The 15,887-nt window shown below is 61.8% G+C and overlaps 2 protein-coding genes across 2 annotated transcripts; both read left to right on the plus strand.

Moving 5' to 3' along the window:
• Window positions 1-9,196: 9,196 nt before the first annotated feature.
• Window positions 9,197-12,065, plus strand: BXZ73DRAFT_106510 (uncharacterized protein; the record flags this gene model as incomplete). Its single annotated transcript, XM_048016637.1, has 4 exons — window positions 9,197-9,292; window positions 10,956-11,026; window positions 11,187-11,737; window positions 11,806-12,065. 4 exons carry the CDS (start codon window positions 9,197-9,199, stop codon window positions 12,063-12,065), a joined length of 978 nt encoding a protein of 325 aa, XP_047872675.1.
• Window positions 12,066-12,539: 474 nt separating this feature from the next.
• On the plus strand, window positions 12,540-13,795 carry BXZ73DRAFT_106511 (cytochrome P450; the record flags this gene model as incomplete). Its single annotated transcript, XM_048016638.1, has 8 exons — window positions 12,540-12,595; window positions 12,649-12,849; window positions 12,909-12,938; window positions 12,997-13,215; window positions 13,273-13,305; window positions 13,364-13,392; window positions 13,453-13,610; window positions 13,673-13,795. 8 exons carry the CDS (start codon window positions 12,540-12,542, stop codon window positions 13,793-13,795), a joined length of 849 nt encoding a protein of 282 aa, XP_047872676.1.
• Window positions 13,796-15,887: the final 2,092 nt, after the last annotated feature.

The raw sequence follows: 15,887 nt of genomic DNA on the forward strand, positions 1-15,887 counted from the left end.
AAACAGATCCTCACCGTTTCCTCCAACCGGAGGCGAGCCACTTCTCAAAACCCCAAACACCGTGAATCATCCCCCTGTCACGCCTGGCGGCTTCCCTCCTCCCGCGCGCGGTGAAGAATCAGACTAAGGGTACTGAGAAGCGCACCAACTGGTACGCGCGGTGGTGAAGAGCGGGCGCGTGCGCAGGCAGTGGGCTGGGTCGGCGACGAGTGTTGCGGTGTAGGGCGTGGACAACGCAGAGCGAGGTGTGGACAACGAGGGCGCAATGCAAGAGGCGTGCGAGGCGCATCACGCGAGGTGCGAGAGGAGCGTGGACGACGCGGCACAAGGCGGCGCCGACGGAGGGGCGCGAGGCGGCGAGGGTGGGTGGAACGGGCCGGTGACCGTAGGGAGCTCCCCTTGTCCAGTACCAGGCACATAATCAGACGTATTTGAACATATACAAACGGATACAGACGGATTTAATACGTCTGCAGAGCACAGGTGATTTCCCTGGTGCATCCGTTGCGATAGCCTATCGGCAGCTACGGATGCATCTGGACGGATCTGGCGATCCGTGATGCGCGCCCGTGGAGGCGCGCCTCGTTGGGCGGCAAGGACGCGTGGCGCGCATCGACGCGTGGCTATGATGCACACCACGCGTCCCTCCCGCCGTCCTTGCTCTCCTCCTCCCCTCCCCCGCCTCCTCTTCCTCCTCCTACTCCGCCCCCACCACCGTCCAGGCAGACGATAGCGACTATACAGTCGTCCTTCGTCTGCTATTGGACTCCGGTGTCACCTGGTGACACCGTTCAACCCCGCCCCCCTCCTCCTCCCTCGACCTCAACCTCGACCTCCATGCCGTCCTTCGCCCACCTTGCCGGCTGCATCCACACCGCACGAGGATGTCCATCCGGACGTCCTCAGCATGGAAATTAGAATTAGGGGGCGCGGCGACGTACCGCGGCCCTCATTTTGGTGAGTCCCCCGCTCCGTTCTCCTGCACTCCCAATGCCCACCCCTCCTCTCCAGCTTCGCCCATCCGGCCTGCCGCCGGCCTTGACCCCCGCGTCCACCTCACCGCTGCCTTCCTCCCCGTTGCCCACCCCCGCGCTGCTTTCCGCCCGCCTTCGCGCTGCCCACCTGCACCTGCACACCTGCCTGCGCCCGCACACCCTCCTCCGCCTCCCTCACCTCCATGTCGCCCTCCTCCTCCTCGCCCTGCTGCGTCTTGCTCGCCTCCACGCGGCCCACCTCCTCCACGCGCGTCGCCCACCTGCAGGCTGCGCGTCATCAGCCTCCTCCATGTCGCCCGCGTCCGCGTCCGTGCCGCCTCCCGCCGCCCGCATCTACACACGTCGCTAGGCTCCCCCTCCTCCGCTTCGTCCTGGCTGCCCGCCTCCGTCTCCGCCCTCGTCCTCGTCCTCGTCTTCCTCCTCGTCTTCCTCCACGTCCCCCCCCCCCCCCCCCCCCCCCCCTCCGCGTTGCCCACCTGCTCCGCCTCGTCTGCCTCCGCATCGTCCGCTTCCGCGCGTGCTGCCCACCTCATCGCCCGCCTCTGCCCGCCTCGCTCACCTCCTCCTCGCACTCCTCCGCGCGCGCTGCCCTCCTCTGCCTCCGCCTCCTCCCGCGAGTCCTCCGCGTCACCCTCCTCCACGCACCTCCTCCGCCCGCGCAGCCCGTCTCCGCTCGCATCGCCCACCCTCGCTGCTCTGCGCCTCCTCCCTCTTCGCATCTCGCACCCCCGCCCGCGTCGCCCACCACCTGCTCCGCCTCGTCCGGGCCCTCCGCGTCCCCCCGCGAGCCCTCCCCGTCGCTCTCATCCGCCTTCACGTCCCTCACCTCCGCCTCACTTGCCTTTGTGTTGCCCGCCTCCGCGTCTCCCGCATTCACGTCGTCCACGTCGCCTTCCTCCTCCTCCGCCTTGTCCCAACCCTCATCCCTGCCTCTGCCTCCGCGTTGTCGCGGGGCGTGGTATTACATACTAGTGCACCTATGTAGTAGCTTACTAACAAATACATTTTATCACTAATCATATACAAGATGTGGTGTGAAAAAAAGAGGGAGGCGAGCTCACTGTCGGAGACAGCGAGCTCAGGTGGCAGCGCCTGAGACGCTGGTGTCCGGACATCTCGGGACAGCGTGGGTGCGCGAGCGTGCTTGGGGAAGGCGGTGTTGAGCGCGACCGGGCCGGCCGGCACCAGATGCATCCGCACCTGCCGGTAGGCTGTCACAATGGATGCACCTGGTGAATCACCACTGTAGGTCTGCATCTGAACAGACGTTTCTAGACGGATTTAAAATACGTCCTCCGACCGTGCTGGACGTCTAGATACGTCTAGATATGTGAGTGGCGCGGGGACGTATGTAGACGTATGTAGACGGGAGGGACCCTCACTGGGGATGATACCTCACCAGGATGACCTTCATCGGAGGTGGACATGGTTGCATGTGCGTCAACGCGCTTTCTCATCGTGCAGTTGACTCATTATATCTCCCCATTCAGCGGGTTCAAATTCTCTCAGCTCGAGATGAGTGTGTTATGCTGCCTTTCTTGTGGGTGTACCGCGCGGCTAACTATGTTCATCGCAGAGATTGTGCTCTCTACGCTTATTGCATCCTTCCGCTTCGAACAGTCGAACAAGCCGTTCTTCTGGAACTCAGCCGTCGTCACATACCCGGCCGCCAAGGTCGGGAACACGGAGCCCGAGATGATGTTAAAGGTTTCGCTCGCACAATCACCTCCTCTGGCACCCACCTCCCGGGAATGTAGATAAGCCCGCACCGCGGAGTTCGGGAGCTGTGTGCTTCGCGCCGACTACGTGCCGTTTAGTGTTCAATATTTAATCATCACCGCTCTTACTCCACATGCTTCGCTTCTTTGACACCGGCCTGCTTCTTTGACGGCACATGGGCCATCAGGAAAACCTTAACCAGCTAATTAGCTCTAGGTCATCTAAAATAGCGCTAATTAGCTAACTAGATGCGGATAGTTCATTAGTGCTAATTATTTTACCCCTGAACTAATTAGATCACTAGCCCCATTATCTACTGGGTAGATGGGTGATTAGAGCACCTAGCTCTGAAGTAGACGGCTGAATAGAGTGCCTAGCTGCAAGTTAGATAGACAGATAGAGCAACTGTAGGTTTGGTCACACAAGCGTATAGGAGAGTCAAACAAATTTATATTTATCATGCTACAACGTACAAAGTAGACTACAAGCAACGACACGGGCACTACTTATGGAGGAATACAGCCTCTCCGCATGTGCCCAGTGCGGACGACATGGGCGATACAAGGGCGGGGCAGGCGGCACGGGTGACGTGGGCGAGTCGAGAGCGAACCGGGCAAGCGGGCGAGGTGGACAATGTGGATGAGAGGCAGGTGATGCGGCAGCGAACGGGGCGATGTGCGGGAGATGCCCAAACCGGGCGCGATACGGTGAGGCGGGAGATGCGGGTTTGGACGTGGGTGACATAGGCGATGTGGGCGAACGGGCGTCGGTTTGGCCGTGAGCTTAAACAAGCGTGTGAGAGACTGCACGGTGAGATGAGATTGACGTGTGCGAGGGGGCTGCTTACCTGGACGAGCGTGGGGGTGATGGACGCACTGGAGCTTGCGCGCGTGTTCAGACGGCGCCTTCCTCCATGTCGTGATCGGGCACCGTCCTCAGGGCTGACGTTGTCCTTCGTGTACGTGCAGCGCATCTAGCGCATCTGCGCGTGGATATCGCACTTGCCTGTGGGAGCGTGAGGTAGCGTCAGCGTCAGCGTGGGGCGCGCGATAGCGGAGACGGAGTTGTAGTACTCACAGATGGTCAGCCGAGCGGGGTAGGTGACGCAGGCGAGAGGCGGCGACGGCGTGGGCGAGGTGGTAATATGGGGGATTCCAACGTCAGTGGTGCGCGTGCGTGTGAGGAGGGGTCAGGAATTGCATGGCAGAGTGGATGCATGGGGCACTTACTGTTACGGTCAGGGTCACACCCACGTTCGCGAGACGCGCGGGAGATGGGCGAAGCGGCGACCATCCTCGGCTGCAGGAGGGCAATGAGCGGGGCAGTAGACGTGGGCGAGGTGAGCGAGATGGGTGACGTACGACACGAGAGCGAGGCAGGTGAAGTGGGCGACGTGGCGACGTGGATAACGCGGGTGCGGACGGGCGAGAGCAAGACGGGCGAGGGCAGGACGGGTGAGAGAGAGGTGGGCGAGATGGGTGAGGCAGGTGAGACGAGCGCGTGCAAGATGAGCGAGATCTGGGGTGACGCGAGCGAGGTGGACGACACAGGTGAGATGGACGAGGACCCAGGGGGTTGAGACGGGACAAGCGGACGAGACGGACAAGGCGGGCGAGGCGTGGGGCGCAGGCGAGACGGGTAAAGCTTGAAGTCGGCGACGCGGATGACGCGGATTGACATGGGTAAGGTGGCGGGGAGGGAGAGAGCAGAACGGGCGAGGGCGAGACGGGCGATGACGAGACGGGCAAGGGGAGGTCAGAGGACGACGAGGACGATGAGGACAACGACAACGAGAGTGCTGGCAGTGCCAAGCGCTGGAGTCCACGCGACGTGCATCGTTTCCCACGTGTCTGGACCTGCCAGCGCGTCTTTCCCTTCGTCCACTAGTACCCCGTCCTCCTCGTCCTTCCCGTCCTCCACATCCTCCCCATCTTTTCCTCCTGGCGCAACATCCTCGATGAACAAGCCAACGCTCTCCTCACCTGCCGCTTCCTCGATTAGCTGTTGCGGGCCCCTAGGTTTTGGTGAGTCTCCCGTTGTGTGGCACTCGTCCCCATTGTCCTCATCGTCTTCTTGCTTTCCAATTGCTCCTCTTCTATGCCGACCACGCCAGCCTCCCGCGCTCCATGCGTACAAGCACGCATTCGCCGTCGCACTCACCCACTGGCTCCCCACCTCCCTCCTCTCCCTCAAGGACGTCTTCGAGGGCGCTGGCCATGAAGTCGTTGTTTATTACGGTGAGCTCTCGTTTTTTCCTGCACATCCTCTCCTCCCCTGCCCGTCTCACGATCACATCGTTCACCTCGCCTGTTTCGCCCATTTCACGCACATCGCACGGGTCACATCACGCGCGTCCGCGTCGCCCATCTCGCCCCCACCTCACCCACCTGGCCTGTGTCACACGTCGCCCCACCTCGATGACCTCGCCCGCGTCGCCCATATCGCCCGCGTCGCCCACATCACCCGTGTCGCCCCGGCTTACCTGCATCGCCCATCTCGCCCATCTCATCGCGCCGCCCACCTCGTTCCCGCATTGCCCACCTCGTTCCCGCATTGCCCACCTCGCCACCTCACCCTGTCTCGCCCCCGCATCCGCATCAGCGTCGCCCGCCTAGCCCATCTCGTCCGCGTCATTCTCGCTGCGCCCTCCTCGCGCCGTCACCCAGCCTCCCGCCCCCCGCTCGCGCCTCCAGCCTCTCCACCCTCCAGTTCGGTGGCGCGCTCTGCCTCCTCATCGCCCTCCCGGTGCTCAGCGACCTCCGCGCCCTCCTCCGGTGGATCCGCGTCGCCCGCCGCCACGCTCGCGCTCCGCGACAAGGCCGCGCGCTGCCGCCTCGAGCGCTACTACCGCGAGGCCTACTACGACCGTGAGCACCCCCGCGCGCTCCAAGGGCTGCGCGCGCACCGTCGCGAGCACCGTGATCACGACAGCCCCCGTCTCTGCGAACCCGAGCGCAAGCGCGAGCACGAGCACGAGCACGCCGCACAGCGGGACCGTGCGGACGCCCGCGCGAAACCCCAGCACGCGATCGCACCCGACGGCGCGGGTGACGGCGTCGAGCGCATCTACACGCCCAGCACACTCTGCACGTTTGCCGTGGGACTCGCCGTGAGGTGCGCACCATGACCTGGCTGGGCGCCGAGGCGCCCCGGCGCACGAAGACCATGTAGACGGGGCGGGAGAGGCGCACGACGAGTAGCTAGACATTAGTTCAGATCCGGTACAAATAGATTTGATTTAGATCCACTAGCTGTGGCAGCAGAACGACTAGCTACATAGTTGCGAGAGCTGAAACATAGTGGTCAAATAGTATGACTAGCCGTTCATAGTGTGCTAGCGTGAATAGCTAAGTCGATAGTGCTAGTGCTAGTTAGCCTAGAGCTAATTAGCTCGTTAAGGTTTTCCTGATGGGGTATATGTATCCCAGGCTCGCCTGCGCAGCTCACGGTCCATCTCTCCCACCATGACCTCCCTGCTGCTCACAGCGTTCGCGGTGGTCACAGGATACATCGGATTGCGCTTCTTGCGCGGGCTTTTTACTCCCAGACCTCAATTCGAGCAGCTCCCCGGGCCGGAGTCTGTATCATGGGTCACAGGTACGTGGGCGAGCATCACCTCATATCCAGCTAATAGTATGGACTCCCAGGTAACATCGGTAAACTATTCCAGTGCGACGCCTGGGATTATGTTCGACACCTATCTGAGGCGTATGGCCAAACGTGCCTCATCCACAACCTCTTTGGCGTACATTCTTCCTACGAACTTTGTCTTCATTCAATAACTCAACCTTGTACATTACAGGCGAAAGGACTGCTGACGTACGACCCGAAGGCAATGCATGCCATCTACATCAAAGATCAAGACATCTGGCAAAGGAGCAACATGTCGATAGATTGCGTTACCTCTGCCTTCCCTTGCCTCGCTGCTGAACTCCATCAAACCCTTCAGGGCTGGAATGGCCCTCTTCGGTCCGGGGCTGCTCTCAACGCAAGGCGAGATATGTTATGGCCTGCTCCGCCTGTCTGGTTACGAGCTTCGGCGCGCGCCCGCTACGGACACTTAGCATACGATCGTCCGCCACCATTAGCTTTATATACCGTTCCCGCACCTACTGTGTCGCTACGCGATTGCCTCCTGGCTCCTCCCCGTCGCCTCTCCTTCCCGTCTCCCCGCTACCGCGAGCCTCTCCGAGGTCAAGCGCGTCCTCTAATCCGATCCCGCCTTTCCGCTCGTCTCCGACTCGCCCGACCTCCGCGCTCCCGCGCTCCGCGACCGTAACACAATCGCGTGTCCCTACTCGGAGGGCAATCCGAGCACCCTGCACCGCGCTGTCCCTCGCGCTGGTGAGCCGACCATCCCGAACCCTCTCCCGCATTTCGCGCTCTGCTCCGGCGCCTGAGCATCAAGAGCGAAAACGCCCCGCGACCCACGACCCACGACCTCGAAGCCTCGCCGCGAGCCGTTGCTCTGCCCCGAGTGCCGAAGACCAGCCTGTGCGGACCCGCCCGCATTCGACCGCGCCCCGAGCCTGAACCCGAACTCCCTCGATCCGCCCCGACTCCACTCCCGATCCGCGTTCCGACCTGCGCGCTTCGGATCCCGCTGCCTCGTCCCCACTCCCCGTGACCCTCCCCGTGAGGCTGCTCGCGCGATCCCGCACCCGACCGACGACCGACCGACCGACCGACCGACCGACCGAACCGAACCGACCGAACCCGAGCCCGCCGGACTGCTGTTGCAGAAGCCCGCGATCCCGAGGACGATGACGACCCATGCCGCCCACCGCTCGCACGACGCTGCATGATCGCTCGCGCTCGTCGCCGCGCGCCCGCCTCCTCCGCTGAACCCGACGCCGTCGTCGATGACGCGCGCGCTGCTGCACTTGTCCCCGCGTCGCCCTTAGTATGGGGGTGTCTCGCGCAGTGTACGCCTGCCGCTCTCGACCCGTTGCCTGCTCCGAACCCTCGTGCGCCCCGATGTTTTTGTATTCTCTCTATCCTGCGCGCTCTTCGATATTCTGACCGACCGTACGTTTGTTACCGTACCTTACCGCACCTTCTCCGCCTTCGTGTACCGCGCCTCGCTCGTGGGGGTGTGTTATGGCCTGCTCCGCCTGTCTGGTTACGAGCTTCGGCGCGCGCCCGCTACGGACACTTAGCATACGATCGTCCGCCACCATTAGCTTTATATACCGTTCCCGCACCTACTGTGTCGCTACGCGATTGCCTCCTGGCTCCTCCCCGTCGCCTCTCCTTCCCGTCTCCCCGCTACCGCGAGCCTCTCCGAGGTCAAGCGCGTCCTCTAATCCGATCCCGCCTTTCCGCTCGTCTCCGACTCGCCCGACCTCCGCGCTCCCGCGCTCCGCGACCGTAACAAGATACACCGGCGCCAGCGCAAGATGCTCAACCCCGTCTTCTCCGCGAAGTACATGCGCGAAATCACGCCCTTCTTCTACCAGATCGTCCACAAGGTGCGCATCGGACAGCACCCTTCCCGCTCACAGCGCACCCTCGCGCTTACACACACGTTCTCGAAGCTGGAATCCGCGATGGCCACGCGCGTCCGCGCCGGGCAAGAGGAGCTCGACGTCGTAGGCTGGATGGGGCGCGCCGCGCTCGAGCTCGTCGGCCAGGGTGCGCTCGGGCACAGCTTCGACCCGCTCGTGGAGGACACGAAGGACGAGTTCACGGAGCACGTCAAGTCGTTCTTGTGCGCGTTCATTCGTCCCCACCCTCGCGATCCGCTGACGTGGCCGTCTGCTTTCTGTAGCCCGTCGATCGCCGACATCATGTACGGTTTCGCGTTCCTTACGCTTTTCAAGGACGTCCGAGGCCCGTCTTGGCTGCGCAGGCTTGTCGTGCGGCTCTGGCCGGACCCGGCAGTGCAGCGCGTGCGGCGCCAGGTGGAGATGATCTACGCGTTTTCGCAGAGGCTGGTTGCGGAGAAGAAGAATGCGGTCGAGCGGGGAGACGAGGCGCTTTTACACCGGATCGGGGAGGGCAAGGACGTCCATCAGTAACTTCCAAAATCCCTGGATCCCTGAATCCCCGGATTTCAGGGATTTCAGGGATCCAGGGGAATCGGGACCGTACAGGGCGCACAGGGCGGCACAGGGACTCAGGGCGCCCGGCGCACACAGGGTTTCAGGCGTCAGGATGCCCAGCGCCGGATTCAGGCCTCACGCTGTTAATCAGCCAGTACAGTAGTTTGTGTAGGTGGTAATCTACATACATGTTCAGATAGTACGGTACCTATTGAATGCGGACATGTGGAGCGAGGTGGGATGAGTGCGTTGAGTGCGGCGGGATGAACCCACCAGGACTACCATGCCGGGCGCGATGGTGTCAATTTACACAACGTGGGCGAGAGGTGTGGTGCGTATATACGCCCATGGCCTCGCGCGAGGACATCAACACGAGCAATAGCAACCGCACTGTCACCGTCACCCCAACGGCGCGCGGGACACTTGAAAGCCGTCGCCATGGACGGAACGGGCGAGATCAGGCCGGTGAATTACATCACCTCCGTCTCGGTGCCGTCGCGCGAGCTCACATTTGACCTCGCCGTGCACGATGACGTGGGCCCAATCTGGCAGCACTGCAGCGCGATGGCGAGGATCGCGCGCTACAGTGAGGGCATCCGGCAGCCATACTGTATCCACCAAGCATGTGCAGACTCGGGGTGCACCCGTCCCCGACGGGTCGACACTGAAACCACTGCGACGGACAGCGCGAACGCGTTTTGTTCTGTGCGCGTCGCCTTGTGAATGTGAATCGTCTTCCCGATCTCCATCACCCTGCCCGGCACATCGCTGGGTCGGATAATCGTGTCAACAGTCAGGAACGTTGATCATTCAAACTGACAAGAATACACGCACCTTTCGCGCTCTGAAGCTCCATCTCTGGCTGCTCGTATTTGCACTTGTACTCCTTCACCTGCATCTGTACATCAGTCGACCTCGCGGAGCGCAACGGCAGAGAGCGGAAGGGCATATCCATGCCGACGAGGATGACCTTGCCAATGGGCTAGCTCTGACCGCGGCTGCCCATGGTTTTCAAGAACGCTGGAGGGGCCGCAAGTGTGGATCAGCGAACGGGCCGCATACACCTGCATGCGCGAAGCCCCACCTTCAATCGTGAGCATCACAGTCAAGATCCATGTTATCGGGCTTATGTTGTGGCTCGTATCCGACCAGATCTTGCACCAGTTGACGCCTATGACACTCAGATCCGCAGTGATGTCGGAGCGCACTCACGAGATACTTACCTTGACTGTCCGACCGTATCCCATCAGTCCCGTGTTGTCCTGGCTGCCTCTCACTCAAGTGGAGCTGCGGAAAAGCGAGAGGAGCGCAGTCAGAAATGAGAGGACAAAAGGCGCGCCCATCATCCAATCGGAAAGAATAGATCGTGCGCACCGCGAAGGCGCGGGCGCACATAGGTAGTATTGGGTACAGCCTAGTCGGGTGTGGAGTGCGGGAAGGTGGATGCCATGCATGAGGATGAAGTGGACACTCACTGTTGGTCCGATATCTACGCTGCGAAGAACCAAAACCGTCTTTCAACGCACACCCGAGCCGTCCTTGCACTCCGCTCCTACTACCACCAGAATGGTAAGTATGATCACACAGTACTCACAAAAGGAAGCGGCTTAGTTTGCAGAGAGGACCGCCGTTTCACAGGCTAAAGTAGTACGGAACTACGTTCAGGGTATGGTTGAGACGCGAGGGTGGAGGAATGAAGAACGAGATTGGGTCAAGAAGAGAGATCGAGACATGAAGGACGTGGGCGTCAAACATGACTCGCCTCTTACCTCCTCCCATCTGCACCACTCGACACGCCGCCTGAGGACAAGTCACTCCGCGCACAACAACGATGTAGGTTGTAGCCGGCCAGCGGCGGGCACTCTACCATAAAAGTTCATGCAATAAGAAGGCCTAGAGGAGGGGTCTTCAACTGTAACAACAGAGGTATGTAGCTCTCACCTTCGGGCCCACCTTCACCTCACGCGCGCGGCCCACCACGGTTGCCACCACGCCGAACCGAGCTGCGTGCAATCTCGTTGAGCAGTTCCGAAGATGTGTACGCAAATTTTGGGGCATATATGCGCTGGTATAACCCGTGCCACCCCTTCGTGCACGAGATTTATGCGCTCTGCGCGGCACTCGCCGTCACCGGGGCGCACGATTTCGCTTATGTTTCTGACGTCCACTTGTATTTAACATGTGTTTGTTCACGCAGATCTTCAACTCTTTCAACTGCTGCCGGCTCGACCACCAGTACAACCTTCTTGAAGGCATGTTCAAGAACCCGTGACGCTCTTGTCGCTCACACTCTTGTGCGCAGAACACCTCACACTGCGCTGGATCCAGAAGCACATCTCCATGCCGGGGTGGATGCTTGTCAACTGCGGCGTCCAAGTGCCCGATCCCGACGTGCACGATTTCGTTCACGGACCGGTCGAACGCAAAGCGGCACCTGCGCACGCTACGCCCCGCTCTCGTCCTCCCCGCCCGCGTACACACCCGGGTTCGCGCTGGGCGGGTCCCCCGGGTCACCGTTCGGCGCCGGCGGCCTCGACGGCACGCACACACTGATGTCCGCGCACCGGCGCGAGTCGTTCGACGGCGCGGGTGTGGGCACGATGGAGCCGATCAGCCCGTCGAGCGTGCCCGGGCTCGGGTTCGACGAGGACGCGTTCGAGGACGACCGGGAGTCGGAGGGGTCGTCGCTGCCATCGGCGGCGTCGGAGGTGCAGCGGCGGGACGTGGACTGGTACCACGCGCCGCTCGCGCAGGCGCCCCAGCACCACCTCGAGCAGCACCAGAGTCAGGTGCAGGGGAGCCCTGAGTCGGAGCGGGAGCAGCCTGAGGGCAGCCTGGTGACGCCGCCAGGCGAGGGGGTCGGCGAGCAGCGGGGGCCGGCGAAGAAGCGCAAGATGCACCAGTGCACGGTCTGCTTCAAGATGTTCCCGCGGCCGAGCGGGCTCGCGATGCACATGAACTCGCACGCGGGCGCGAAACGTGCGTGCTCGTGCTGTGCTCTCGTCGGTGTCCGTGCTCACCCTCCTCTGTCCCCGGCAGCGTTCAAGTGCCCGGTCCTGACGTGCACAAAGCCGTTTGCGGTCCGGTCGAACGCAAAGCGGCACCTGCGCACGCACGGAATTTTCCCCTCGGTGGAGCACGGCTCAAGACCTTCCTCGTGCACGAGGTGAAGCGGCTCCCGCCGAAGCTGCGCTGGGTGCTGTCTGCGCTCTCGACCCGGACGAACGCCGGGGCGCTCCCGCGCACGGTCTCCCCGCATCACTCCCTGCGTACGCCGCCCTTGCTGTTCTCCACGCACTCGTACTAGCGCGTAGCCACCGGGGGAGCGGGTTCGGGTCCAGGAGCGCGGGCGATGGCTCAGTCTCGTCGGAGGACGAGGACTACTTCATGGTCATGCCTGCTGATACTTGTGCCACTGCCCACGGTCGCGCCGACGAAGTGAGGCTCGGACCTGGACGCGCACCAAGTTGTACCAGTCTGTATGCCTACATGTATGATAGTATATCCGTGACAATAAATGTAATTGTATGCCCCACACCTGCCAGATTCCTGAAATCCCTGACTTTACTGGCCGGCCTGGCGCCCTGAACACCCGGAGACGGCCTGGATGCCCGGACGCCCGGAGCGAAATCCCTGGGTTCCTGGGAACCCTGGTCAGACCCCACAGGACCCCACAGGACTTTGGGAAATTACTGATGTCATGAGCGTCTTGCGTAAGCTTGTTTCTAACTTACCCTCTTTGCGTTTCGACCGAGCTGAGGCCTATTCAGTGCGTGAGAATATGGCGGCTTCTGAGGAAGATAGGCTTCCTGAGGAGGAGTTGGTGGCGCAGATAGCGTACGTACACCCTTTACACCTTTGAGTGTTCAAGTTAACCGACACTCAGATAGGACGTTCATCGTGGCAGGTGTGGACACAACATCGAACGCTCTCGCTCGCACGCTTGATATTCTGTCAGTTCGCCCGGAGACCCAAGAGCGGCTCCGGCACGAGGTGCTTGAGGCTCGCGAACAGTATGGGCAGGAGATCCCGTACAACGAGCTGAGCGCGTTGCCCTACCTGGATGCGGTCTGTCGCGAGACAATGCGTCTGTGCGTACCTGTGTCCTCTTGAGCTCCCAATACTTTGAGCTGACTCTTCTATCTGATAGGCACCCTTCGGTCACGTTCACACAGCGAGCGTGAGTGAACGTCCTTCATCTCTGTTTCAAAAGCATATTTACCGATTGCTCGCAACAGAGCCAAACAAGATACCGTCCTCCCGCTCAGCGTGCCTGTGAACGGCATCGACCACATTGCAGTGCCGAAGGGCGTGGAGGTCCTCACGAACATCGCCGCGTGCAACACGAACAAAGCGCTCTGGGGTGACGACGCGTACGAGTGGAACCCAGACCGGTGGTTGCGTCCGCTCCCAGCCGCGGTCGAGGAAGCGCGCATTCCCGGGATCTACGCGAACTCGTCAGTGTCGACAGCGCGTCTCCTTTCCCCAGGACTCTGCTCACGGTGTTTCTGCAGATTCTCGTTCGGCGGCGGAGGGTACTCGTGCATGTGTGCCCAATTTTTCTTTGAACCTTGCACGTCTCGACTGATGCGCTACCGATCCCAGCGGGTTCAAATTCTCGCAGCTCGAGATGAGTGAGTCTCCGCGCTTTCTTTCCCTTGAGATCTCCGCTTCTCACCAAGTTTGTCCTTCAGAGGTTGTCCTGTCGTCGCTCATCGCTTCTTTCCGCTTCGAACGCAGCTCGAAGGGGTTCGTTTGGAATCTCGCGGGCGTGGCCTTCCCTACTGCGGGCTTCGGCGACAAGGACCCAGAGATGTTTCTCAAGGTTGTTATGGCCTGCTCCGCCTGTCTGGTTACGAGCTTCGGCGCGCGCCCGCTACGGACACTTAGCATACGATCGTCCGCCACCATTAGCTTTATATACCGTTCCCGCACCTACTGTGTCGCTACGCGATTGCCTCCTGGCTCCTCCCCGTCGCCTCTCCTTCCCGTCTCCCCGCTACCGCGAGCCTCTCCGAGGTCAAGCGCGTCCTCTAATCCGATCCCGCCTTTCCGCTCGTCTCCGACTCGCCCGACCTCCGCGCTCCCGCGCTCCGCGACCGTAACACAATCGCGTGTCCCTACTCGGAGGGCAATCCGAGCACCCTGCACCGCGCTGTCCCTCGCGCTGGTGAGCCGACCATCCCGAACCCTCTCCCGCATTTCGCGCTCTGCTCCGGCGCCTGAGCATCAAGAGCGAAAACGCCCCGCGACCCACGACCCACGACCTCGAAGCCTCGCCGCGAGCCGTTGCTCTGCCCCGAGTGCCGAAGACCAGCCTGTGCGGACCCGCCCGCATTCGACCGCGCCCCGAGCCTGAACCCGAACTCCCTCGATCCGCCCCGACTCCACTCCCGATCCGCGTTCCGACCTGCGCGCTTCGGATCCCGCTGCCTCGTCCCCACTCCCCGTGACCCTCCCCGTGAGGCTGCTCGCGCGATCCCGCACCCGACCGACGACCGACCGACCGACCGACCGACCGACCGACCGAACCGAACCGACCGAACCCGAGCCCGCCGGACTGCTGTTGCAGAAGCCCGCGATCCCGAGGACGATGACGACCCATGCCGCCCACCGCTCGCACGACGCTGCATGATCGCTCGCGCTCGTCGCCGCGCGCCCGCCTCCTCCGCTGAACCCGACGCCGTCGTCGATGACGCGCGCGCTGCTGCACTTGTCCCCGCGTCGCCCTTAGTATGGGGGTGTCTCGCGCAGTGTACGCCTGCCGCTCTCGACCCGTTGCCTGCTCCGAACCCTCGTGCGCCCCGATGTTTTTGTATTCTCTCTATCCTGCGCGCTCTTCGATATTCTGACCGACCGTACGTTTGTTACCGTACCTTACCGCACCTTCTCCGCCTTCGTGTACCGCGCCTCGCTCGTGGGGGTGTGTTATGGCCTGCTCCGCCTGTCTGGTTACGAGCTTCGGCGCGCGCCCGCTACGGACACTTAGCATACGATCGTCCGCCACCATTAGCTTTATATACCGTTCCCGCACCTACTGTGTCGCTACGCGATTGCCTCCTGGCTCCTCCCCGTCGCCTCTCCTTCCCGTCTCCCCGCTACCGCGAGCCTCTCCGAGGTCAAGCGCGTCCTCTAATCCGATCCCGCCTTTCCGCTCGTCTCCGACTCGCCCGACCTCCGCGCTCCCGCGCTCCGCGACCGTAACAAAGGTAACATGTGTCAACCTTGCGTAGTAGGCTGATCATTGATGCGTGTTGAGATACTGAAATGCCTGATCGGACGGGCTTCAGGAGCGCTAAATATATGATATTTTGTGACTGCCACTGAGACAGTCGGATTCTCGCGGCGTCACGGTGCCCGCACGCTCCCGTAATATCTAAAGCCCAAGCACAACGTCACAATATTCCACCCTCCGACCTACCATGATCGCGGCCAACGAGCCAGAGATCTCACACTCTTTGCATCACCCCTCAAACGCACATAGCCACCACGTCATCTGTTTCAAGCACCTACTGGTTCCCCGAGCTGCTGTGTACCTGGATTGTGCACGAGAAGATGCGGAATAGATTTTGAGTCCACCGGATTAACAGATAAGATTTAGATCTAGATATACCAAAACAAGATCGCGCGCCTCGTTCCCCACACGAGCGCGGCGGGCTCCGCGAAGGTCAGCGGCGAGTCCGCCGCGCCGTCGAACAAGTCCTTCGTCCCCTTCCTCTTTTTCATCCTCCTGCGTTTGGTCAGTGGATGGGCCGGAGGGAGAGCGGGGCTCGCGGTACGCGTAGTACCCGGTGACCCACGCGTGGAAGCGTTCGAGACGGGGCTTGCTGACACCTTGAAGGATTTGTGCGAGCCCCCGGGCGGGTAGGAGTATCCGAACACCATGAAGGAGCTATCTGCGTGTACACGCTAAGGTCAGCCTTCTGTGAAGTCGGGGCTGCGTTGAGCGCGATGAAGCGTACCATGGAATATGACACGGCGGAGGGTGGGTGAGGGGATCGACGCCGTGGGACGGCACGAACAAGTGCGCGTGAGCGAGGAACGCTCGTACGACCAGCCGGCGACGGCGTTCCCGCCTTTCTTGTCCTCGCGCGCGCACGGGATGTTCTCGCGTTTCGCGAAGTCCGCG

This window comes from Epithele typhae (genome assembly GCF_022376455.1).
Source record: "Epithele typhae strain CBS 203.58 chromosome Unknown BXZ73scaffold_84, whole genome shotgun sequence".
NCBI classification, from domain to species: Eukaryota; Fungi; Basidiomycota; class Agaricomycetes; order Polyporales; family Epitheliaceae; genus Epithele; species Epithele typhae.